The sequence below is a fragment of the Oncorhynchus clarkii genome, chromosome 13 (genome assembly GCF_045791955.1).
Source record: "Oncorhynchus clarkii lewisi isolate Uvic-CL-2024 chromosome 13, UVic_Ocla_1.0, whole genome shotgun sequence".
Lineage (NCBI taxonomy): Eukaryota > Metazoa > Chordata > Actinopteri > Salmoniformes > Salmonidae > Oncorhynchus > Oncorhynchus clarkii.
Genome location: NC_092159.1, coordinates 53,123,608 through 53,151,564, shown reverse-complemented (window position 1 = coordinate 53,151,564; position 27,957 = coordinate 53,123,608). Strand labels below are relative to the sequence as shown.

The following is a 27,957-nucleotide window of genomic DNA, read 5'->3' as shown; positions in this document are numbered from 1 at the left end:
CCAACCAGGATTTCTAAACCCATCCAGGGTGATAATACAATTCCTCCCATACCTTTAGCACCTTGAGCATCCTCACTGTCTGTGGTTGCTGTCTGGTCTGTGGTGGCTTTCTGATCTGTAATTTCCTCACACGATTCTCTATTCCCTGTGAATTGAGCTTTGCCAGACTTCAGGCCAAACCCTGGATTGCAGACACAGGAGTAGTTGCCTGGTGTGTTGACGCACTGTGTATGCTTCCCGCAAATTGTGATGTCGTCCTCACACTCGTTTCTACAGTGCCTTGCGAAAGTATTCGGCCCCCTTGAACTTTGCGACCTTTTGCCACATTTCAGGCTTCAAACATAAAGATATAAAACTGTATTTTTTTGTGAAGAATCAACAACAAGTGGGACACAATCATGAAGTGGAACAACATTTATTGGATATTTCAAACTTTTTTAACAAATAAAAAACTGAAAAATTGGGCGTGCAAAATTATTCAGCCCCTTTACTTTCAGTGCAGCAAACTCTCTCCAGAAGTTCAATGAGGATCTCTGAATGATCCAATGTTGACCTAAATGACTAATGATGATAAATACAATCCACCTGTGTGTAATCAAGTCTCCGTATAAATGCACCTGCACTGTGATAGTCTCAGAGGTCCGTTAAAAGCGCAGAGAGCATCATGAAGAACAAGGAACACACCAGGCAGGTCCGAGATACTGTTGTGAAGAAGTTTAAAGCCGGATTTGGATACAAAAATATTTCCCAAGCTTTAAACATCCCAAGGAGCACTGTGCAAGTGATAATGTTGAAATGGAAGGAGTATCAGACCACTGCAAATCTACCAAGACTTGGCCGTCCCTCTAAACTTTCAGCTCATACAAGGAGAAGACTGATCAGAGATGTAGCCAAGAGGCCCATGATCACTCTGGATGAACTGCAGAGATCTACAGCTGAGGTGGGAGACTCTGTCCATAGGACAACAATCAGTCGTATATTGCACAAATCTGGCCTTTATGGAAGAGTGGCAAGAAGAAAGCCATTTCTTAAAGATATCCATAAAAAGTGTTGTTTAAAGTTTGCCACAAGCCACCTGGGAGACACACCAAACATGTGGAAGAAGGTGCTCTGGTCAGATGAAACCAAAATTGAACTTTTTGGCAACAATGCAAAACGTTATGTTTGGCGTAAAAGCAACACAGCTGAACACACCATCCCCACTGTCAAACATGGTGGTGGCAGCATCATGGTTTGGGCCTGCTTTTCTTCAGCAGGGACAGGGAAGATGGTTAAAATTGATGGGAAGATGGATGGAGCCAAATACAGGACCATTCTGGAAGAAAACCTGATGGAGTCTGCAAAAGACCTGAGACTGGGACGGAGATTTGTCTTCCAACAAGACAATGATCCAAAACATAAAGCAAAATCTACAATGGAATGGTTCAAAAATAAACATATCCAGGTGTTAGAATGGCCAAGTCAAAGTCCAGACCTGAATCCAATCGAGAATCTGTGGAAAGAACTGAAAACTGCTGTTCACAAATGCTCTCCATCCAACCTGACTGAGCTCGAGCTGTTTTGCAAGGAGGAATGGGAAAGAATTTCAGTCTCTCGATGTGCAAAACTGATAGAGACATACCCCAAGCGACTTACAGCTGTAATCGCAGCAAAAGGTGGCGCTACAAAGTATTAACTTAAGGGGGCTGAATAATTTTGCACGCCCAATTTTTCAGTTTTTGATTTGTTAAAAAAGTTTGAAATATCCAATAAATGTCGTTCCACTTCATGATTGTGTCCCACTTGTTGTTGATCCTTCACAAAAGAATACAGTTTTATATCTTTATGTTTGAAGCCTGAAATGTGGCAAAAGGTCGCAAAGTTCAAGGGGGCCGAATACTTTCGCAAGGCACTGTATCTACATAATTGGCTTCCTATTGGCTTCCTATTTCACAACAAAGCATCCTTCACTCATGCTGCCAAACATACCCTTGTAAAACTGACCATCCTACCAATCCTCGACTTTGGCGATGTAATTTACAAAATAGCCTCCAATACCCTACTCAACAAATTGGATGCAGTCTATCACAGTGCAATCCGTTTTGTCACCAAAGCCCCATATACTACCCACCATTGCGACCTGTACGCTCTCGTTGGCTGGCCCTCGCTTCATACTCGTCGCCAAACCCACTGGCTCCATGTCATCTACAAGACCCTGCTAGGTAAAGTCCCCCCTTATCTCAGCTCGCTGGTCATCATAGCATCTCCCACCTGTAGCACACGCTCCAGCAGGTATATCTCTCTAGTCACCCCCAAAACCAATTCTTTCTTTGGCCGCCTCTCTTTCCAGTTCTCTGCTGCCAATGACTGGAACGAACTACAAAAATCTCTGAAACTGGAAACACTTATCTCCCTCACTAGCTTTAAGCACCAACTGTCAGAGCAGCTCACAGATTACTGCACCTGTACATAGCCCACCTATAATTTAGCCCTATCAACTACCTCTTTCCCAACTGTATTTAATTTATTTATTTATTTTGCTCCTTTGCACCCCATTATTTGTATTTCTACTTTGCACATTCTTCCATTGCAAAACTACCATTCCAGTGTTTTACTTGCTATATTGTATTTACCTTGCCACCAAGGCCTTTTTTGCCTTTACCTCCCTTCTCACCTCATTTGCTCACATTGTATATAGACTTGTTTATACTTTATTATTGACTGTATGTTTGTTTTACTCCATGTGTAACTCTGTGTTGTTGTATCTGTCGAACTGCTTTGCTTTATCTTGGCCAGGTCGCAATTGTAAATGAGAACTTGTTCTCAACTTGCCTACCTGGTTAAATAAAGGTAAAATAAATAAAAATAAATAAATCTACATGTGGGTAAAAACGACCATTAGGAAAAGGAAACTCTCACCATTTCATACAGGATGACATCCTGTATATGCCTGATATGCTCTCTGGATGTACTGTACACATCTTTTGATATTTAGTGTTATTACCAGTTCTCTTTGTTATCTTACCTTCACACGTGACTCCTTGACTAAATATAAATCCTTCCACTCCAGTACTGGAGACAAACCCCTCATTGCAGATGCAGGAGTAGGACCCTAATGTATTGTGACACTCGGCATTGGGACCACAGATGTCTTTATTCTCCAAACACTCGTTGATGTCTTGAGACACAGAGAAAGGAATAGTCAGTCACACCTCAAATGCAAACGTAGAATATACACCGGACAAAAATATAAAACGCAACATGTAAAGTGTTGGTCCCATGTTTCATGAGCTGAAATGTTGTGTACAAATTTGTTTACATCCTTGTTAGTGAGCATTTCTCCTTTGCCAGGTTAATCCGGCATATCAAGAAGCTGATTATACAGCATGATCATTACACAGGTGCACCTTGTACTGCGGACAACTAAAGGCCACTCTAAAATGTGCAGTTTTGTCACACAACACAATGCCACAGATTTCTCAAGTTTTGAGGGAGCGTGCAATTGACTTCAGGAATGTCCACCAGAGCTGTTGCCAGATAATTGAATGTTAATTTCTCTACCAAGATCCTCCTCCAATGTTGTTTTAGAGAATTTGGCAGTACTTCAAACCGGCCTAGTGATCCACATGTATGGCGTTGTGTGGGTGAGCGGTTTGCTGATGTCAACGTTGTGAACAGAGTGACGGGCAGGCATAAGCTATGGACAACGAACACAATTGCATTTAATCTATGACAATTTGAATGCATAGAGATACCGTGACGAGATCCAGAGACCCATTGATGTGCCATTCATCAGCCACCATCACCTTGTGTTTCAGCATGATAATGCACAGCACCATGTCGCAAGGATCTGTACACAATTCCTTGAAGCTGAAAATGTCCCAGTTCTTTCATGGCCTGCATACTCACCAGAAATGTTGAGCATGTTTGGAATGCTCTGGATCGACGCGTGCGACAGCGTGTTCCAGTTCCGATCAATATTCAGCAACTTTAAACAGCCATTGAAGAGGAGTGGGACAACATTCCACAGGCCACAATCAACAGCCTGATCAACTCTATGCGAAAAGAGATGTGTTGTACTGCATGAGGCAAATGGTGATCACACCAGATACTGACTGTCACGCCCTGACCTTAGATATGTTTTTCTATATATTTTGGTTAGGTCAGGGTGTGACTAGTGTGGGTACTCTAGTTTTTGTATGTCTAGGTTTTTTTTAATGTCTGTTGGCCTGATAAGGTTCCCAATCAGAGACAGCTGTTTATCGTTGTCTCTGATTGGGGATAAAATTTAGGTAGCCATTTTCCTCATTTGTGTTGTGGGATCTTGTCTATGTATAGTTGCCTTAGTGTACATCAGTAGCGTCACGGTTCGGTTGGTTAGGTGAGTTTCAGTTTATTAAAATTATGTGGAACTCTACTCACGCTGCGCCTTGGTCTCATCATTATATCATATATATCATTATATCATATTATACACATTTTTCCACAGGTTATAAACTGAAAATGACGTCAGCGTTTTCTAAATGTTCTATCTCTTCATGACACTAGTAGAGAGGCCCTATAGTTCTCGAGCCTTCCCTCCTCGCCTGAAGCCAAGGTCAGTCATTGTAAATCAGCATTCTAGACAGTCTGGAGATAGTTAATTCATTTGTACAAAGGAACAGACCGTCATTGTTACTAAACTCCTGACTATATTATATACAATTGGGAATGGGAGCAAGAGAGAATTCATATATGTACAGTACATAATAGCATTTGGACTAGTCAGTCCTGATTGAAATGTATACATAATTAGTCATCATTGATAAAAATTCCCTTAACATTTACCTATACATTTTTCAGGTGAGTCAGCTGTGAAGTTCATCCGCTGTGATGATGATCTGAACCCAGGAGCACATTGACAGTAGAAGCTTCCATTGGTGTTGATGCATGCTGCATTCTCACCACAGATATGTGGTGTTTCAGTGTCATAGTCATAGTCATCACTAGGAGGATTACACTCATTCTCATCTGGGGTCAAAAACAGAGTTATTGAGAGTGTGAAGAGGTAGAATGGTTGGGGAATGGTCATTTAAAATATAACAGACAAAGTTGAAGTCAGAAGTTTACATACACCATAGCGAAATACATTTAAACTCAATTTTTCACAATTCCTAACATTTAATCAAATTAAAAATGTCCTGTCTTAGGTCAGTTAGGATCACCACTTTTAAGTATGTGAAATGTCCAAATAATAGAGAATGATTTATTTCAGCTTTTATTTCTTACATCACATTCCCAGTGGGTCAGAAGTTTACATGCACTCAATTAGTATTTGGTAGCGTTTCCTTTAAAATTGTTTAACTTGGGTCAAACATTTCAGGTAGCCTTCCACAATCTTCCCACAATAAGTAGGGTGAATTTTGGCCCATTCCTCCTGACAGAGCTGGTGTAACTGAATCAGGTTTGTAAAGCCTCCTTGCTCGCACAGGCTTTTTCAATTCTGCCCACATTTTCTATGGGATTGAGGTCAGGGCTTTGTGATGGCCACTCCAATACCTTGACTTTGTTAAGCCATTTTGACAACTTTGGAGGTGTGCTTGGGGTCATTGTCCATTTTGAAGACCCATTTGCAACCAAGCTTTAACTTCATGACTGATGTCTTGTGATGTTGCTTCAATATATCCACATAATTTTCCTACCTCATGATGCCGTCTATTTTGTGAAGTGCACCAGTCACTCCTGCAGCAAAGCACCCCCACAACATGATGCTGCCACCCCTGTGCTTCACGGTTGGGATGGTGATCTTCAGCTTGCAAGCCTCACCCTTTTTCCTCCAGACATAACGATGTTCATTATGGCCAAACCGTTACATTTTTGTTTCATCAGACCAGAGGACATTTCTCCAAAAAGTACGATCTTTGTCCCCATGTAAAGTTGTAAACGGTAGTCTGGCTTTTTTAATGGAGGTTTTGGAGCAGTGGCTTCTTCCTTGCTGAGCGGCCTTTCAGGTTATGTCGATATAGGACTTGTTTTTACTATGGATATAGATACTTTTGTACCTGTTTCCTCCAGCATCTTCACAAGGTCCTTTGCTGTTGTTCTGGGATTGATTTGCACTTTTCGCACCAAAGTACATTCATCTCTAGGAGACAGAATGCGTCTCCTTCCTGAGCGGTATGATGGCTGTGTTGTCCCATGGTGTTTATACTTGCGTACTATTGTTTGTACAGATGAACAAGGTACCTTCAGGCATTTGGAAATTGCTCCCAAGGATGAACCAGACTTGTGGAGGTCTACAAGATTTTTCTGAGGTCTCGGCTGATTTCTTTTGATTTTCCCATGATGTCTAGCAAAGAGGCACAAAGTTTGAAGGTAGGCCTTGAAATACATCCACAGGTACACCTCCAATTGACTTAAATGATGTTAATTAGCCTATCAGAAGCTTCTAAAGCCATGACATAATTTTCTGGAATTTTACAAGCTGTTTAAAGGCACAGTCAACTTAGTGTATGTAAACTTCTGACCCACTGGAATTGTGATACAGTGAATTGTAGGGGAAACAATCTGTCTGGAAACAATTGTTGGAAAAATTACTTGTCATACACAAAGTAGATGTCCTAACCGACTTGCCAAAACTATAGTTTGTTAAGACATTTATGGAGTGGTTGAAAATACGAGTTTTAATGACTCCAACGTAAGTGTATGTAAACTTCCGACTTCAACTCTATATAGAAGATATAATACAAGACAGACATGTACATACCAATGCAATGTTTCCCATTTTTAGAGAATCCTTTAGGACAGCCTGATACATGTTCCATCAGCAGGGCAAGGTGAAGAGCTGCAGAGTAAGCAACAGGCAGATTCTACAATAAGTTGTCCCATTATCGTATGGTCAGTGCAATCCTGGATACTTGGAACATCCCTACCCTAAAGCCTAACCTTAACCTTAACCCTCACCTTACCCTAACCTTCACCCTTACCTTTTTACATTTCAAATTCAATATGGTAGGGACGTCCCAAGGATCCTGGATAGCACAGAACATTAATGGTATTGGGGGAGTAACAAAACTACTTTTGTAGAACCGACCTTTGACTGTGGTTGTGATGGCAGGGTAGCCTAGTGGTTAGAGAGTTGGACTAGTTACCGAAAGGTTGCAAGTTCAAATCCCCAAGCTGACAAGGTACAAAACTGTCGTTCTGCCCCTGAACAGGCTGAACCCACTGTTCCTAGGCCTTCATTGAAAATAAGAATTTGTTCTTAACTGACTTGCCTAGTTAAATAAAGGTAAAATAAATTTAAAAAATAATCAGTTGGAGAGGTTTCAGGCACAAACTTGCAGCAATAGTTTGTAAAGGTTTATCTCTCTCTGTTCAAAAAGGTATACCCCCTATCTGGATCTCAGCAGATTGTTCCTACGGCAACTGTGCTCACAGGATATGCCCATAATAACCCCTGAATTGCACACGGCTGTCCGGAGGTGACCATTTCCTCTTTTCCAGGAAGCCATCACCTGGCACGGGACTGTGTGATAATGACTGTAGACCTCAGTCTGTATGATAGTAAATGGGTAGTCAGTCCATTGTGGTAATGGGTAGAGAGAGGCAGCAGTAGTGTGGAATGTTGTGGTCAGAGAGAGAGTCTTCTTAAACAATCTGTAGGCACTGTTTAAGTTGGTGCTCTCTGTTTCACTCTAACTAGTAAAAAATATTAAGGAACCATCTGTCAATGTTCTCTGATACAGTAGCTTTGTTCTCTCCCTTCACAACCCTCCATTTATCCCCCACTTCATCTGCCAACCAGACTGACACTAACTTTCCAGCTGCTACCATTGAACGGAGTAGCAGAATGGATCTACCGTGTTTTCCCTCCACAGATAACTGTTTTGCCAGAGTGTGACAGTTGACATCATGGCTTGTCATTATTCTACCCTTAGTTGCCTCTCAAAGCTTATAATCTATTTCCCCTTGCATAGCTTTCAAGATGGCGCTGATAGACATGGTCGCCCTGTTCATGGCTCCTTATGTTATTTCTCACCTTATTAGCTCAGAACATCCTTTGCATTATTACATACAGCCAGAAATAACTTTAGAATATTAGAGCGGTGGTAACTCACAAGCATTTTTGCCAGAAATACAACTTTCCTGAATTTGACCCTTTGACCAATCGGAATCCATGCTTCAAGATTGTTTTGATCACGCGGACAGAGATGTTCCGGGTTGCTTCTGTGAATAACATTGACATATACACTGACACGGTGATTGAGTTCATCAGGAAGTGCATAGGGGATGTTGTTCCCACTGTGACTTAAAACTGTGGATAGATGGCAGCATTCGTGTAAAACCACCGCAAAGTGACTGGGAATATAGTTGAGTACAAACAGTCCAGTTATGCCCTTCGTAAGGCATTCAAACGACAAGGGTGCGTGATCAGCCCCCTTGTGTACTCCCTGTTCACCCATGACAGCGTGGCCACGTTCGTCACGTTTGTTTGCAGACGACAAAACAGTAGTAGGCCTGATACCAACAATGACGAGACAGCCTACAGGGAAAAGGGGTGAGGGCCCTGGGGGAGTGGTGCCAGGAATATAACCTGTCCATCTTCAACAAAACAAAGGAGCAGATTGTGGACAGCAGATGGAGCACACCCCCATCCACATCTACGGGACCGCAGTGGAGAAGGTGAAAAGCTTCAAGGTCCTTGGCGCACACATCACTGACAATCTGAAATGGTCCACCCACACAGACAGTGTGGCGACAAAGGCGCAACAGTGCCTCTTCAACCCCAGGAAGCTGAAGAAATTCAGCTTGGCCCATAAGACCCTCACAAACTTTTACAGATGCACCATTGAGAGCATCCTCTCGGGCTGCCTGTTACGGCAACTGTACCGTCCACAAAGACGGGGCTCTCCAGAGGGTTGTCTGGTCTGCCCAATGTATTACCCGGGGCACACTGCCTGCCCTCCAGGACATCTACAGCACCCGGTGTCACAGGAAGGCCAGGAAGACCATCATGGACCTCAGCCACCCGGGCCACGCCTTCTGGATGGTTGCGGGGTGAACAGGCCGAGGTCAGTACAGGTGCAGCATCAAAGCTGGAACCAAGAGACTGAAAAACAGCTTCTATCTCAAGGCCATCAGACTGTTAAATAGTCACCACTAGCTGGCCACCGGCCAAGATCCTGCCCTGAACTTTAATCACTGTCACTAGACCGCTATCACCTGGTTACTCTACCATGCACCTTAGAGGCTGCTGCCCTATGTACATAGTCATGGAACACTGGTCACTTTACATACTGTTTTATATACTCCGTACTCCAAGATTGCTTGTCCTAATATTTCTATATTTCTTAATTCCAGTATTTTACTTTTTAGATGTGTGAATTGTTGTGTATTGTTACTGCAAGCATTTCGCTACACCCCCAATAACATCTGCTAAATATGTGTGTGACCAATAAAATTTTATTTGATACTTCTAAATTCTAAAGAATGTGACAAGGTTTCAGCCATTGAGACACTAACTAACCAAATGCACATAAAGAGGGATAGTCACCTCTCCTCAATTAGCCACCCCTTACAATGTGTCATCAAAGACTTCCTGTCTTCTTCACGGCAGCGAGAAATCACATTGAATGTTATCACCTCGCTGTGATGTCATGGCAACAAGGATATTTTTTTAATCTCAAAGTGTGTGTGTGTGTGTGTGTGTGCATGCTTGAGGGGTGTGAGTGTTATCAGACTGTGGGGTGCTTCAGGGGAGATCAGAGTATAGATACCACTGTTAAAGGCCGAGGAACAGAGGGTCTATTTAGAGAGAGGGACCCAGAGTCTAGGATGAAGAATAGGGAGAGTGTCTCTCTCTCTCTCTCTCTCTCTCTCTCTCTCTCTCTCTCTCTCTCTACTGCTAATTCCTCTGAATGTGCTCCTTCAGGCTTTTAGTCCTCAGATTCCCAAAAGTCATTCAGTGTTATGACAACGGTCTGTCCTTTAGGTTCCATTCAGTTCTGATGAGTGTCATTGTTTCCATTTTAAGAGCTGTGTCCCTATTGCTCTGTCTTACTCAATGAACCAGTAAAAAGTACTTGATGATTTTCCACTTACTGGAAATAAGTTATAAATGCTAATGCCGTAAAAGGGAGTCCACAAGGAAGCAAGACAGATCTATTAGCCACATGTAAAATAGTTGCAATAAACTGAACTCAATTTCAACAGGCTATTAACAGGATTTTAAATGGATTCCAACCTTGGCACACAATGGCACGTTGTCGCCTCAAATATCTCAAAGGAACTTGCTGTGCTCTCCCCCTACCTTATGTCTTAGATGTTCTCAAATGTTATGATTAAACCACTATATCATTAAACCTGCAATTACTGAGAAGAACGATACATTTCCGCTGTCATCTGACTCCTTTCAATACAAAGGATTAAAATAGCTCACAGTGGCATAAGTGGTTCAGTAAAAATACTTTAAAGTACTACTTAAGTAGATTTTTGGTGTATCTGTACTTCACTCTTTATGTTGACAACTTTTACTTCACTAGATTCCTAAAGAAAATGTACTTTTTACTCCATACATTTTCCTTCACACCCAAAGGAACTCATTGCATTTTGAATGCTTAGCAGGACAGGAAAATGGTCCAATTTACACCCTTATTAAGAGAACATCCCTGGTCATCCCTACTGCCTGGCGGACTCACTAAGGACAAATGCTTTGTTTGTACATGATGTCTGAGTGTTGGAGTGTGCCCCTGGCTAACCATACATTTTTAAAACAAGAATTGTGCCGTCTGGTTTGCATAGTATCTAGGAATCTGAAAGGATATATACATATACTTTTGATACTTAAGTACATTTAAAACCAAAAACCTTTAGACTTTTACTCAAGTAGTATTTAACTGGGTGACTTTCACTTTTACTTGAGTAATATTCTATAAAAAGGTACCTTTCATTTTCCTTAAGTATTGGGTACTTTTTCCACCACTGATGACTCAACCATTCTGCTTTACTTAATAACATTTTCCAGTTGTTCCTAAATGTAGTTTCAGCTTATGTCAGAAATGATGTCTAATGCAATCTGAGAGTAGCCTGGTCCCAGATCTGTTTGTTTGGCATGTGACAATGACCATAGGGGTTGTCAAGACACCCTACATTACTCATCTCATATGTATATACTGTACTCTATACCATCTACTGCATCTTGCCTATGCCGTTCTGTACCATCACTTATTCATATTTTTTTTTTACATATTCATTCCATTACACGTGTGTGTGTGTGTGTGTGTGTATAAGGTAGTAGTTGTGAAATTGTTAGGTTACTCGTTGGATATTACTGCATTGTCGGAACTAGAAGCACAAGCATTTCGCTACACCTGCATTAACATCTGCTGACCATGTGTCTGTGACAAATAAAATGTGATTTGATTTGACAGTAAGAACAGATCTTGGAGCAGGCTAAACTGAGAGGTGTTCAACCCTGTAGTGACTTCCTGTGGGACCCTGATCATGATGACCTGCCAATGAATTTGCACATTAGCATTTCAGGCAAATTTAAGTCAAATGATCACTTAGTTATGCTTTGATATCAATGGGAGACTAAGTGAGAATTCAAGTTATGATTTGCCTCTTCAAGTCTTTTTCTTTACTCTTCATCTAACCATCCCCGAACAAACAAACACTGTCTGATTTTGTGCTTTCTCTCCCAAACACACAACCTTCTCCATGGCAACATGACTTCTGTGTAAACAGTTTACAAAAAGGACTCACCCAGAATCAGGAGATGCAGTCTGCCTGTCATGGTGAAGAAGAATCTCACTATGAGAATCACAACGCACAAGATTAGACCAGGGCTGAAACTCTGCCCCTATCTGAACGGTCTATTCAAAAGTGTGATGAAGATCCGTCTTCTCTTCTTCTCAGGAGTTTCGCCAAACTTCTCAGGGTTGTTTTACTGAAGAAAAATGGCACCCGTATCCATCAACTCAGTCAAGCTTCTGTCTAGTAGATTGAGCTCTGCTGACATCACCAAATGAGAGAGAAAATGACAAGTAGTCACTGTGCTCTCATCACTTGCCTAGAACTTTCTGTCTCTGACTCGCTCTCCTTCTGTTCCACCCTGTGTGTTTGGCTGTGTTGGTCTGGGCTGTGTCTGGCTCACTGACATACTAAGAGGTTTCTGGGCAGTTTCAGCTGAGCCGCTGGTGTTGAGTCACGCCCCTGAAACAAGGGAGGGAGGGAAATGAGGTTGGAGGACGAGGAGGGGGGTTTAGCAACCGCTGCTGTTTTTATTTTTTGATCTCTGCTCTTTAGGGTTCCATGACAACACGACCTAAACTGGCCTCTCCAATTTAAGGGGCTTTATTGGCAAGGAAAACATTTATTTAAATTGCCAAAGCAAGTGAAATGTGTGTACTCTGTTTAGGGCCAAATAGCATTCTAGTTTGCTCTGTTTTTGTTAATTCTTTCCAATGTGTCAAGTAATTATTTTTGTTCTCTCATGATTTGATTGGGTCTAATTGTGTTGCTGTCCTGGGGCTCTGTTTGTGAACAGAGCCCCAGGACCAGCTTGCTTAGGGGACTCTTCTCCAGGTTCATGTCTCTGTAGGTGATGGCTTTGTTATGGAAGTTTTAGGAATTGCTTCCTTTTAGGTGGTCTCCTCGTTCTCTCTCTCTCTAAAGGAATAGACATTTCAAATGTCATTATGGATATATACTGTGTTGTAATGATGTGCAAATAGAAAGAGAGGGGGTGGAAACTATCTACAACCTTGTTTTCCACTTCCTCCACTCTATCAGACTGTATGGTCTAAATTGAATCAGACATTAAGGAGTCTGGGTAGTGAGACTGTTCATTGTTATACAGAACACTGCTTGGACACACTCCCATAGGCTGTGGTTGTCTATTAATGGTGGTGATGACAAATATATGGTTCTCTCCTTTTCGTCTTTGAGCAGATGGCGTCTGTTCATACTGATAACAATGTAACAATGTAGTGTAATATACAAAGCTCCCAGTGGAATCCATTAACAATGGACATTAAAATCAAGTTATTTTTTTTCTGGGAGCTGTGGGTAAATCAAATGTTATGATTTAAAGTAAAACATGTATTTTAAAGTTCTGTTTTCTAAAAGTATAGGACAGAAAACAGAATAGTCATCCACACAAACCACAGGATTAGCACAAGTTTGAAAGTGTGGTTTATTTGGTAAAAACACAGAAAATGCAGTCAATATTTTTCTCAAAGGAACAATATCATCGTTGCTGTTGTGTCATAATCAATTTCTTTAGGATTTTAACTATTAATGCCACTTTCTTAACTTCTTGTAACTAGGAGGCAGTATTTTCATTTTTGGAAAATAGACGGGCTATTTTGTCAGGACAAGATTCTAGAATATGCATATAATTGACGGCTTAGGATAGAAAACTAAAGTTTCCAAAACTGTAAAAATATTGTCTGTGAGTATAACAGAACTGACATTGCAGGCGAAAGCCTGAGAAATCCAATCCGGAAGTGACTCATGTTTTGAAAGCTCTGCGTTCCGATGCGTCCCTATTGAGCAGTGAAAGAGCTATCAACCAGATTCCTTTTTCTAGTATTCCCCAAGGTGTCTACAGCATTTTGACATAGTTTCACGCATTTATGTTGAAGAATGAGCGTAAGCGACTATATTGCGTAAGTGGTCACCTGATGGCTCTCAGTGATCTGTGACCAAGTTGCCTACTGCTAGCTGGACATAATGCTATGCTAGGCTATCGATAAACTTACACAAATGCTTGTCTTGCTTTGGCTGTAAAGCATATTTTCAAAATCTGAGATGACAGGGTGATTAACAAAATACTAAGCTGTGTTTCAATATATTTCACTTGTGATTTCATGAATAGGAATATTTTCTAGTAATATTTATGTCCGTTGCGTTATGCTAATTAGTGTCAGATGAGGACAACGATCCCAGACCCGGGATGGGTAGTTACAACAGACATTCGTTGTCATACTGTGTCACGTTCTGACCTTAGTTCCTTTGTTTTGTCTTTGTTTAGTATGGTCAGGGCGTGAGTTGGGGTGGACAGTCTGTTTGTTTTTCTATGTTGGTGTCTGTGTTCGGCCTAGTATGGTTCTCAATCAGAGGCAGGTGTCGTTGTCTCTGAGAATCATACTTAGGTGGCCTTTTTTCCACCTGTGTTTGTCTTCCGTGTCAGTGTTTGTCGCCACACGGGACTGTTTCGTTGATGCACGTTATTGGTTTGTTCCAGTGTTCTGTTGTTTTTATTAAACATTATGGACACTTACCACGCTGCGTTTTGGTCCTCCGATCCTTCTCGCTACTCCTCTTCAGAAGAGGACGAGATCCGTTACACATCTTCAACAGTATGTCAACTGTACTTCTGCTAGTCTTGCTAGTACAGTTATGATTTGTCTTAGAAGAGGAAGAAGGAGGGCTGAGAGCAAAGAAGCAGAGTGCAACGTGGCGTTTCTGACAATGTTATAGAGACAGTTCTTTTTGGATATTGTGTTGTCAACACCTTAGTGGCAGACCTCACCACTGTAGGCACTTAATTTGATCACAGGAAATGCAGATACGTTTTGTAATTTACATTAATTCATTGAAAACCCACACTAACACACGGTTATATTAACAGTATTCCACTTTTCATGTAGCCTCATTTTGACCAACCTATAAGGGCACAGAGAGACCCAGATGCAGACACAGGAGGCAGATGGTTCAAGTTTCTGATATTTATTAGTTTCCAAGGGGCAGGCAAGAGAATGGTCGTGGACAGGCAAAAAGATCACAATAAGGTCAGAGTCCAGGAGGTACAGAGTGGCAGGCAGGCTCGAGGTCAGGGCAGGCAGTATGGTCAGGCAGGCGGGTTCAGAGTCAGGGCATGCAAGGGTCAAAACCGGGAGGACTAGCAAAAGAGAGAATAGAAAAAGCAGGAGCACGGGACCAAATCCTGTTGCTGCAGGATTATTTTACATCTTATCCAGAGCAATTTACAGTAGTGAGTGGATACGTTTTTTTTACTCTTATCCAGTACTGGTCCCCGTGCGAATCGAACACACCACTGGCATGGCAAAACACCATGCTCTACCAACCGGTCAAATGAAGATCCTAAACCTGTAAGAAGGGTTATATACACAGTATAAATGTCCTAAAGCAAACATATCTTCCTGTCTGAGAGAGAGTAGTCAGAGGTCATGTTGTTGTCATGGAACCCTAAAGAGCAGAGATCAACAAAATGACTAGGAAATACATTTATTTCCATGACCACATTAAAAGCAATTCTGGATTGACCAATGTAGATATTTTCAAAACATGCAACTTAAAACGTATATTTTACCGAATCTTTTGGATGCCAGAGTAATGTTGAAGGAATCCTATTTGTGTCAGCACTATATTTATATGATATGCAAAACTTGCAAAGAGCCTATCCAACTATCCAATCTCTTTAAAAAATAAACTATTGGAACCAAGACTTAAAAGAACTGATATTGGCACAAGAGTGAGGAAATATTGGAACATAAAACACAATTACAGGTAACAAATGTACGCTTAATCCAGTGTAAACTAATGTATTATACAAGAGACAACATTCACAAATTCTACAGCTCAATGGCAGTCATTTTAACAATGACTCAATAATACATGCCTTCTGGGAATGCCCGAAAGTCAGTGTTCCGTCTGTCTGCATATTTCATGGAATATGAGGGTGCAATGAGATACTCAATAGGTTTGACTGTACTTTTTTGGTCAATCATCTTAAATATGTTTTTTCAAACTGGAAATCGACCAATCCTCCATTGTTAACACATTATGGAAAGTTCAAATGCTTTATTATTTAAATGTTGAAAGTGCGTGGGCGACAGAGAAACGAAGTGGTGCAGTTTGAGGCCATGTGGCAGAGAGTGATGCGGCGCTGGAGATGGCGGTGTGAGCATGTGTGTCTGGGCAGGTGTGATGTAATGGATGTTTTGTAATGTTTCCATGTGTATGTTTAAATATTATTATTATTTTTTTTAAACATCCTAAATAATTATTTTACACACCTTCCTAATCTTGATTTGCACCCTGTTTTGCTCTCATAACAGCCTGAATTCGTCGGGGCATGGACTCCAATATGTTGAAAGCGTTCGACAGGGATGCTGGTCAATCTTGACCCAATGCTTCCTGAAGTTGGGTGAAGTTGGCTGGATGTCCTTTGGGTGGTGGACCATTCTTGATACACACAGGAAACTAATCAGAGTGAAAAACTCAGCACCGTTGCAGTTCATGACACACCTGGCACCTACTACCATACCCCATTCAAAGGCACTTAAATCTTTTGTCTTGCCCATTCACCTTCTGAATGACAGACATACAATCCATGTCTCAATTGCCTCAAGGTTTAAAATCATTCATGAACCTGTCTCCTCCTTCATCCACACTGATTGAAGTGGATTTAACAGGTGGCATCAATAAGGGAGCATAGCTTTCACCTGGTCAGTCTGTCATAGAAAGAGCAGGTGTTTTGTTTTGTACATTCAGTGTATATACTAACTAATGCAAATGGGTCCTTACCTCCCATCTTTTAACTCTTACTTCCCAATGAATGTACACAGGGTATGTTCATACAAGTACAGCTCTGTCTAATTTGGGTCTTGGGGTGAGGACATTTGGGTGACGGGTGGGAACCGCCATCTGGAATACGCCAGTGTTCCTCGCTCCTAAACAATAGCACAGGCATGGAGCTCTGGTGACCTGTGGACCTAGTGGTGACAGACAACTGGCATGGCATGGCCTTGACTAGATTTGTTCTGGTGCCCAGGGAGGAGCAGCAGTTTTGCTGTACTGTGTGACTAGAATCTGACCCGGGCAAGACTTTAGTGGTGCCAACAATGGGATCAAAGAATTCCTAGATTCCTAGTGTGGGTCTGTTGTACGTACTGCCTGTAGGCGCCAAGGATTCTTATGACTTATCACTGCCAATAATTCATCTAGTGTAGCTCATTTCCCAACAACTTTCTTACAGTACATAAAAACAAAAATAATAGCTTAGTGGGAAGATGTACTTCCTCACACTCACAATGAGTATGTACACAAAGCCTTTGCTTTAGATAATGTAGTTCTTACACATAGGATTACAACAGTATTTAGCCTGCTGTACATGTTCTGGACCCTACTAGAAAAGAAGTGGAGCACAGATGTATGAAGAGTCCACCACAGACTCTATTCAGAGCTGACGTTAAAGCCAGTCAGTGAGACTGGGCTACAGTACCAAGGAAAATAAACATTTTCACTAAATACACGAAAACCCTAAATCATGTCAGATTAAAGTTTGCCCTTCTGTTTTTGTCACGACCTGACCATAGAAAGCCTGTTTTCTATGGTAGAGTAGGTCAGGGCGTGACTAGGGGTTTTAGTCTAGTTTATTATTTCTATGTGGGGTTCTAGGTTTAATTTTCTATGTTGGGGTTTGTATGATTCCCAATTAGAGGAAGCTGGTAATCGTTGTCTCTAATTGGGGATCATACTTAAGTTCCATTTTTCCACCTGTGGGTTATGGGATATTTTTTGAATGTTTGTTTTGAGTTTGTTGTCGTCACGGTTTGTTTGTTCATTGTTTAGTCTTTGCTAAAGTTTCACTTCTTTAATAAATTGTGGAAGTCAACGTCCGACATTCATTATTACGAACATCGTGACAGTTTTACCCTTTGAGTTTACCCTTCTTGCTTCATCATATTACCCCAGAAATGGGCATGTTCACCATAATAGCCTGACTGATTGTAATGCATAGTTCAATGTCTAGTTTGGATTTACATTTGTTTGAGCTGTCAACCAACTTGAATTGAATGTGAATTCAACTTGAAATCAACCACATTTCACCCTGTCATCGGATTTCGGTTAAAAGTTAGGTGAAAAAAATACAACATTCCCTTACGTTGATGAATTTTTGCAAACCCAATCAGTTTTTTGGGGTTGAAATGACATGGAAACAGTGTTGATGCAATGTTTTTGCACAGTGGGTAAGTGGTTTGCACTGATCTTGGAGTGATTTTTTTATGGGTCATTGTACATTCACTTCACACACCAGTTTATTCTGTCCCAAAGTTCCTCCTCTAGCCATTCAACACACAATTCCACACAGTCCCGTTATATGCTAGCGAGCCAATCACAGGCCAATAGATATGATCTTGGCACGGTTTCAGCTCATACTGATGTCTCCTCACCCCTTTTCCTGTTCCTGCAGATGAATAAATTCGACAAATGTTTGGGCTTTATTTTGGATCTGTTTTTTGTGTTTCTTTCTAAAGGCTCAAACAATAGACAGCCCTCAAACATGGGCTGCCTGTCTCAACTACTTCCTGAAAAGTCATTACAAGATAACAAAATGATCTAATATCTAGTGTAGATCATGTCTTCACAGCTCGCTCTGTGACTTCCTTGCTCTCTTACTCTACGCCAGCCTTTTATAAAGCAGAATATATTTAACTCAACCCTGAAAACCACCCCCTCATAACCACATCCCCTTATAAAACAAGCTGTTGCTCTGCAACCAATGAACTGTTGAGCTGCAAACATAAACAGAACTGTTGCATCGTGTCAAGCATTACAGCAGCACCACCACGTAGCTGATATACTGCACTGGATAGATTATTACGTTTTGATCACTTTCATGGAAAAAAAAAATGTTAAAATGAGAGCACCTTGCCTGTCCACAATGGAAAGTGGCACTAACACCAGTCTGAGGTGGTTGACCACAGCTTCAGAACTTTCACTAGTGTGTGAACAACGTGGTACTGTCGGCTGTACAGTACAGTGTGTAGGCAAAAGGGTACCGACCCTGGTCCCACTGTTAATCAGCCCCTGAATAGATAGCCTGGTCCCAGATCTGTTTGTGCCAGTGGCGTGACAATGACCATAGGGGGTGGCAAGACAGCGCAAACAGATCTGGGACCAGGCTATCGAATAGATACCCTGATGGTGACATAGGTTCCATTTCCTGGCAACTGTTTTAGGAACGCTGTAAAATCTGCTGCTTCCTGTGACAGGGTATGGATAGTGAGGTAGAGACGTTGGTTAGGTATTTTTCAATAAAATCTTCTCATTTTATGAGGCCTGTCCTATTAAACTTTTCGGAAATCAGTATGGCCATAGGTTACGTATAGTATGACAGGCAGTATGGCCATAGGTTACGTATAGTATGACAGGCAGTATGGCCATAGGTTACGTATAGTATGACAGGCAGTATGGCCATAGGTTACGTATAGTAGGACAGGCAGTATGGCTATAGGTTACGTATAGTAGGACAGGCAGTATGGCCATAGGTTACGTATAGTAGGACAGGCAGTATGGCTATAGGTTACGTATAGTAGGACAGGCAGTATGGCTATAGGTTACGTATAGTAGGACAGGCAGTATGGAAATAGGTTACTTAAAATTGTATTTAACTAGGCAAGCCAGTTAAGAACAAATTCTTATTTACAATGACAGCCTAGCAAAAGGCCTCCTGCGGGGACGGGCCTGGGATTAAAAATAAAATATAAATATAGGACAACACACGTCACAACAAGAGACAACACCACATAAAGAGAGACCTAAGACAACAACATAGCAAGGCAGCAGCACATGACAAAACAGCATTGTAGCAACATAACAACATGGTTGCAACACAACATGGTAGCAGAACAAAACATGGTAGAAACATTATTGGGCAAAGTCAACAGCACAAAGGTCAAGAAGGTAAAGACAACAATACATCATACAAAGCAGCTACAACTGTCAGTAAGAGTGTCCATGATTGAGTCTTTGAATGAAGAGATTGAGATTAAACGACCCAGTTTGAGTGTTTGTTGCAGCTCGTTCCAGTCGCTAGCTGCAGCGAACTGAAAAGACGAGCGACCCAGGGATGTGTGTGCTTTGGGGACCTTTAACAGAATGTGACTGGCAGAACGGATGGTGTATGTGGAGGATGAGGGCTGCAGTAGATATCTCAGATAGGGGGGAGTGAGGGGGGAGTGAGGCCTAAGAGTGTTTTATAAATACGCATCAACCAGTGGGTCTTGCGACGGGTATACAGAGATGACCTGTTTAGAGTGCAGAGTGAGTATAGAGTGCAGTGATGTGTCCTATAAGGAGCATTGGTGGCAAATCTGATGGCCGAATGGTAAAGAACATCTAGCTGCTCGAGAGCACCCTTACCTGCCGATCTTTAAATTATGTCTCCGTAATCTAGCATGGTGTCACGATCGTCATAAGAACATTTGGACCAAGGCGCAGCGTGATATGGGTTCCACATCTTTTTATTCGTGAAACGCACAAAAACAATAAAGCGCAAACGACAAGTGACTCTATGGCGTGCTCACAGGCAACTACCCATAAACATGATTCCACAAAACACAGTGGGGAAATGGCTGTCTAAATATGATCCCCAATCAGAGACAACGATAAACAGCTGCCTCTGATTGGGAACCATACCAGACCAACATAGAAACAAAACAACCTAGATTACCCACCCTAGTCACCCCCCCGACTTAACCAAATTAGAGAATAAAAAGGCTCTCTATGGTCAGGGCGTGACAGTGATACTCCCAAGTACTTGTATGAAGTGACTACCTCAAGCTCTAAACCCTCAGAGGTAGTAATCACACCTGTGGGGAGAGGGGCATTCTTCTTCCCCAACCACATGACCTTTATTTTGGAGGTGTTCAGAACAAGGTTAAGGGTAGAGAAAGCTTGTTGGACACTAAGAAAGCTTTGTTGTAGAGAATTTAACACAAAATCTGGGGAGGGGCCAGCTGAGTACAAGACTGTATCATCTGCATATAAATGGATGAGAGAGCTTCCTACTGCCTGAGCTATGTTGCTGTAAATTGAGAAGAGTGTGGGGCCTAGGATCGAGCCTTGGGATTATACTTATACTATAACAGGCAGTGTGGCTATAGGTTACTTTTAGTATGACAGGCAGTATGGCTATAGGTTACTTATTGTATGACAGGCAGTGTGGCTATAGGTTACTTTTTGTATGACAGGCAGTACATAGAACAACACCAGTGGCTGTTCACATTGAGATGTGAGCTTAGAAGTACTGTATTCGACACAGACAGCTGTGTTTAAACCATAGGCACACAGCGACCAGCTGTACATTTGCACACACACACAAACATGGTTTCCTCTTGGACTTTATCCACCCTCCCACACAGGAAAGTGTGCTGGGAGATTGAGTGGGTCAGCTATTGTATCTCTCTGTCTGTTTCTGTACTGGTCTCTGGATTGCAGAACTTCTTTTTTTTTTACAAAGTGAGACAGAAGATGAAATCAGAACATAACGTGTCAGAACACAGAAAATGAGTCAGAACATCAAGTGTGGCAAATGACTGATGGTTAAAGTGGCTAATTAGCTAAAATGCTAAAGTTGTCCTTGATGAAATTCGAACAATCAACCTTTTATTTGTGTTATTTGTGTTATAATCCACTCCGAACAACCACCCTCCTTTCGATTTTGCCTCAAGTAACCTTCTGTCTTTATATAACCATACCAAACATAACATATTATGCTAATTTGAGTTTCCCGGATTTACTTTTACCATGTTACATCTAGTCTATGAGACCAGGCTGGAATTCATGGTTACTAGTTGGCACAGCCCAGTCCTAGCTCAGACTGCAATGTTGACTGGTTTTATGCATGAACATGCTCTGTAAAACAAACAATATTGTAGCAAGTTTGCTTGAGGATTGTGGGTAATTGAGAATTCCTGTACATTATTTCACTAAGCTCTGCATGTAACGCCTGCTCAATGTCCGTGTCCAGCTCCCACACTACCGGCGCCACCAGTCAGGAGGCGGGGAGTATGGGAGTGGGATGCATGGGCCGCTCCTCTGTGTCACACAGCCGGGACAATGCGTCTGCCTTAACGTTCTAGGAGCCTGGTCTGTAAGAAAGGGTAAACACAAAACAGTTGAAAAACATGGCCCACCTTGCCTGGAGAGGGTTCAGTCTCCTTGCTGCCCGGAGGTCAGTCCAGATGAGAAAAGGGTGTCTACCCCCCTTAAGCCAATGTCTCCACACCTTCAAAGCCTTGATGACAGCCAACAGGTCCGGGTCCCCCACATTATAGTTTTGCTCCACCGGGCTGAGCTTCTTCGAGAAGAAGGCACAGGGGCAGAGCGTTGGTGGCGTACCCGAGCGCTGAGAGAGCACAGCTCCTATCCCAGCCTCGGACGTGTCCACCTCCACTATGAACGCCAAAGAGGGATCCGGATGGGCCAGCATGGGAGCCGAGGTAAACAGAGCCCTCAGGTGACTATAAAGGCCCTGTCCGCCTCAGCTGACCACTGCAAGAGTACCGAGCTCCCCTTCAGCAGTGAGGTAATGTGAGCCCCTACCTGACCGGAGTATCATTAGCTCTGCCATACCAACACTCCCAAAGCTCTGCGTGATTGAGTAATGACTGATTGTGTCATGTTTCTTTGCTCATAACTCAATCTGTCTGCCTCTGGAAGTTGTGCGACACCAACAATATGAACAACATGGGTTAACACTTCATTTTAAAGGGTCCTTGTTACAGTGTAGTTACAGGTGTAATTAAGTATCTTGTTTTAAATGACACCCAACCCATGTGACAACCAGCTCCTTCTCCCATACAGCACAGTTCATACTGTTGCCTGCACAGATGTGAATTGATGAAGTTATAGCAGTGACAGGCCTGTAAACTGGGAAGGCCAGATTGAAATAAACAATCAACACAGTAACGCTAGAGAGGAGAGCAGGTTCCAGATAGGTTATGAAACTCTTATCTGTGGTGTTCACACAGGATGCTACTGCTAGTGTACAAGTAGGAAGGGCCCAAACGTTGTGCAACTACTACTGAATCTGATGCCATAAATAAGTGCCGTATACAATAGTCAATGTTCCCACTTCTTGTTTGTAAATTCCTCCTGTTGTCCTGTAGTGTAAATTCGTCAATGTGATGACTGAAGGCTGTGAGAAAGTTGTCTAGGGCATATGTGGTTCAAGGGGTGATACGGTGGAGAGGACAGGACACACAACACAATCAACCCCAGCATTCGCTTTATTAAAGAATTTTAGGACCATCAAGCAGTCATTTATCAAACAGTGTTACTTAAATAGGCAGACTGTCAGCATACCAGTAGCTGTGATCTGACGTGTTGAGTGATTTACACAGGGATGTAGCGACATCTTGTGGACACAGACGTTTTTGCAACGCTTTTATAAAAAAAAGTATTGTACATTTTTCACCTTTACGTTCGTAAGTACTTTTACTGTAATCTCTTACCAGCAGATTAGACTACTTTTTTAAAAACCAGACGATTACTTATTGGATTACGTTTCAATTCAGAAGGATGTTTGCACCTTTCCGTATCTTCAATTACATTTAAATCAGCATTGAAAAGAGATTACATTTTCTGCCTGAGTCTGACCAGAAATCAGAGACCACTATGACGACACATCAAATGCGTTTGTTTGAACGATCGCGAGAAAATAGTAGGAACAGGCTTTTATAGGCTACAGTCCAAACTATGCCTTCCAATGGTGTGACTGTTGTCATTATCCAAAGATTATACCATTTGAATAAACGCTTGGAGGACGACAGCAGTGGTGTAGTTTAAGGGCGTACAGATATCACTTATTATTGATGTGAATCACACTGCTGCTCTCTTATTTAGCTATTAGCTTTTTGCACATTATGGATAGTGGTTGTTGTGGATGGCTTCTCACAAATGTATACAGTACCAGTCAAAAGTTTAGACACACCTACTCATTGCAAGGTTTTTCTTGATTTTTACCATTTTCTACATTGTAGAATAGTAGTGAAGACATCACAACTATGAAATAACACATTAAATCATGAAGTAACCAAAAAAAGTATTAAACAACTCAATGTATTTTAGATTTGAGATTCTTCAAAGTAGCCACCCTTTGCCTTGATGACAGCTTTGCACACTCTTGGTATTTTCTCAACTAGCTTCACCTGGAATGCTTTTCTAACAGTCTTAAAGGAGTTCCCACATAACACTTGTTGGCTGCTTATCCTTCACTCTGCGGTCCAACTCATCCCAAACCATCTCAATTGGGTTGAGGTCGGGCGATTGTGGAGGCCAGGTCATCTGATGCAGCACTCCATCACTCTCCTTGGTCAAAGCCTGAAGGTGTGTTGTATCGCTGCAGAATGCTGTGGTAGCCATGCTGGTTAAGTGTGCCTTGAATTCTAAATAAATCACAGACAGTGTCACCAGCAAAGCACCCCCACACAATTACACCTCCTCCATGCTTCACGGTGGGAACCAAACATGCAGAGATAATCCGTTCACCTACTCTGCGTCTCACAAAGACACGGCATTTGGAACCAAAAATCTCCAATTTGAACTCAGACCAATGGACAGATTTCCACCGGTCTAATGTCCATTGCTTGTGTTTTTTGGCCCAAAATCTCTTCTTCTTATTGGTATCCTTTAGTAGTGGTTTCTTTACAGCAATTCGATCATTAAGGCCTGATTCACACAATCTCCTCTGAACAGTTGATGTTGAGATGTCTGTTACTTGTACTCTGTGAAGCATTTATTTGGGCTGAAATCTGAGAAAATATTGAAAATAATACAAATAAAGAAAAACCCTGCAATGAGTAGGTGTGTCCAAAGTTTTGACTGGTGCTGTATGTGTATTTTAACCCGATAATGGTTGAATTAAATGAAGTTTAAACTGCAGATCAGTGGACAGCCAGTGAAAAATGGCTCTTGCAATGGCTGCACAGTGCGGATCAAGGGCCTGATTAATGCGAGGGCTTACAGGGTCTGAACCCCTGGGGCCAAAGCCCGTAGGGGGCCCTTGATGCAGACTGTAGGAAGCCTGCTTCTGCTCTTCGTAGTTACTGCACTTTTATTGCACTTCGCCCTTGTAGGGCAGAATAGCCTAACATTTTTAGGTAATCACCTTTGACCTGATATTGAGTTTCTTGGCTCTAGGTATGTTTAACATAGACATGTCATATTACAATGAACTGTATGTCCAAGCAAAATAAGCTCTAGTCTACTGCAGAATCAAGGGTTTCCACCACTATTTACATACGTCTGTTAGAAATGATTCATTCCAATTTAGCTTAGGCTTCACAGGCCACAGCCTAAAGTGGATCAGGCAGATATCTGCTCAGTTGCTGAAACAATTCATGCACCTAACCCCAGTGACATTTGGATCCGATTGGTTGTGACCTGGTATTGCTGTTTCTGATGGACAAATTGGCACATTCGACAGGCATGGTTAACAGGAAAGACACATCAATTAACTTTGAAGAACTTCCTCTACCTGAACAACTTAGAGTATTCATCCTCACTCATGCCCTGTAGATACTGAGCCAACTTCTTCGGTTTGGAGAAATCATCCACATGGACAAAGGCATCACCTGGGATGAACTTCTCATAAACCTGCTTGGGCGGTCCTAGGGCAACTGGCACAGAGCCCAACTTCATGGCATTGAACAGTTTCTCAGTCATATAGTCAGGGTGTTCTCTCGTATTGTCAAATGACAAGTGGAATTTACAGCTGGCCACTGTGCTTGTATATTCCTCATGACTAATTTGCTTGTTCCACAATAAAGGCAGTTTGGTAACCAGCTGAGCTGTGGGGCTGAGAAATGTAATCACTCTCAGGACCAGCCATGAAATCAAAATTATAGTTTTAACTATGTTTTGAAGCTAAAATAATTGCATTGTTTACAAGCAATGGAGTAAAGGGGGTTAAAGGCACAAGGCCAGCATTCATCATGATAGACGTAGGTAATCCTACTTTACCTAATGTGTCCATAATCAGTCATTTCACTGATCCTATACGGTACAGGAGTCAAACTCATTCCACAGCGGGCCAAGTGTCTGCAGGTTTTCGCTCCTCCCTTGTACTTGATTGATGAATTAAGGTCACTAATTAGTAAGGAACTCCTACACCTGGTTGTCCAGGGCTTAACTGAAAGTAAAAAACTAACTTCTAGACAGAAGGCACTTCATGGAAGGAGTGTGACACCCCTGCTAAACGGCATTAAAACACCCTACATCTCATCATATTAATACACACAATATGGCAGTTAGAGCCATTAAAGTTCAGCAAAGCATGGACTTGTCCATACAAAGCCTCCCTGTTATGTTAGTGTTGCAACCCTACAGCAAACAGAACTTGTCCAATAAGAAATGCTTATTTTCCGTTTTGCCCTAATGAATACAACCGAGGCAAATACCAAGGTCCTGTTCACCAGGTCATGTCCACATCCTTGGGTAATTAAGGGCGAGGGAAACATACCTGGTGCTGAATGGGGGGGTAGAAACACAACAAGGTGGGACATCCCCTGCTCAACAATAGCCACGTCTCGCTGAGATAAAGAGGAGAACAGGGAGAATGCAGTTATAGGAATAACATGAAGATAACTGCTCACTAATACACTGAGCTTTTCTATAGTTGTTAGGAGACAAAATAATGACAGTTGATTTCATTTCATGTGAGGTGTTTTTTTAAATAAAGGAAGAGGATAGCCATGGCCTAATGATTTACTTCAGGTTCTTGGATTGGAGATTATGTTACGCGGAGCGAGCAGGTGAACCCAAGAGCAGACTCAGACGAGGAGACTGGGATAAGGTAACCAAGGTATTTACTGAAAAACAGGGGGACAATGGGGTGCAGGCTAGGGAGAGCTCGGGCGGGTTGCAGGGAGCCAGGTGCTGAGGCTGGAGTGAGGGGAGTTCTCAGAATGGTATGTGCTAGCTGGGATGGTTTAAAAAAATCTCCTGGAAAAACACCTGGACTTGTGGAGGATGAAAACCTGTCAAACCGCAACAACTTGTTCATATGAATTATATTTGAAAGAAGGACTAGTTGGGTTTCCTATGCACAGACACAGAGAAAACAACATGATTAGACAATAAAACTCACAGTTCTGAGCTTGTTATATGCAGGTTTGCATCGTGTAGTCCTGCCCTATGCAACTGTAGGCCTAATAAAATTCAAGTTAATAATTTTGTATTGAAAAAGTCTAGGTAACCTAGTCATCCCAATTTTGAATATAAACCAAATTTGGTCCCACCCACTGGGCACAGATGTCAGTTCAAAGTCTAGTTTCATTTACATTGGGTTGAGATTTCAACTAACATGAATTCAACTTGAAATCAACAGAAATGTCACCACGTCATTGGATTTAGATTAAAAGTTGGGTGAAAAAAGGCCCAGGACATGCTAACTTCTCACCATTACAATTACATGGGAGGTTAGCATTTCTGGGGGGTTTGACATTATAAACAAACAGCAAATGCATCCAACAAGTTTGTGGAGTAACAACCTTGACGTAATCATTGTGTGCTAATAATATGGCACCAAATGTTTTGACATATTGTTTGGAACAATAATAATCTTCAAACATGTAACATTTCCAGAGTTGGGTCTCTGGTACTTTTGAAGAGATTATTACAGGTGATTAACCAATCACAGCTCTCCTTTAGGGTTGCACATTCAACAAATCACAAGCAGAGGGAGTTCCCTTTTAATACATTTTCCCATTCACTGTGTTGGTGGTGCTTACAAAATGTATCATAGCTTAACAGAGCCCACTCTGGAAATGTTGCAGTTGAAGTCAGAAGATTACATACACTTACGTTGGAGTCTTTAAAACTTGTTTTCCAACCACTCCACAAATTTCTTGTAAACAAACTATAGTTTTGGCAAGTTGGTTAGGGCATCTACTTTGTGCATTTTTCCAACAACTGTTTCCAGACAGATTATAAGATTCACTTATAATTCACTGTATCACAATTCCAGTGGGTCAGGAGTTTACATACACTAAGTTGACTGTGCCTTTTAAACAGCTTGGAAAATTCCAGAAAATTATGTCTTGGCTTTAGAAGCTTCTGATAGGCTAATTTACATAATTTAATTGGAGGTGTACCTGTGGATGTATTTCAAGGCCTACCTTCAAACTCAGTGCCTCTTTGCTTGACATCATGGGAAAATCAAAAGAAATCAGCCAAGTC

The 27,957-nt window shown here is 41.8% G+C and overlaps 1 protein-coding gene across 1 annotated transcript in view; it reads right to left on the bottom strand.

Annotated features, from left to right (window-relative positions):
* LOC139365072 (adhesion G protein-coupled receptor E5-like) overlaps positions 1-12,098 on the bottom strand; it is a 49,775-nt gene extending 37,677 nt beyond the window's left edge. Inside the window, exons 1-4 of the mRNA XM_071102435.1 lie at positions 11,725-12,098; positions 6,725-6,802; positions 4,807-4,989; positions 3,005-3,157 (exon numbers count right to left, since the gene is read on the bottom strand). Coding sequence (XP_070958536.1) covers positions 3,005-3,157; positions 4,807-4,989; positions 6,725-6,802; positions 11,725-11,755 — 445 coding nt within the window. The 5' untranslated portion in view covers positions 11,756-12,098. The remainder of the gene's footprint in view (positions 1-3,004; positions 3,158-4,806; positions 4,990-6,724; positions 6,803-11,724) is intronic.
* Between the last annotated feature and the right edge of the window lie 15,859 nt (positions 12,099-27,957).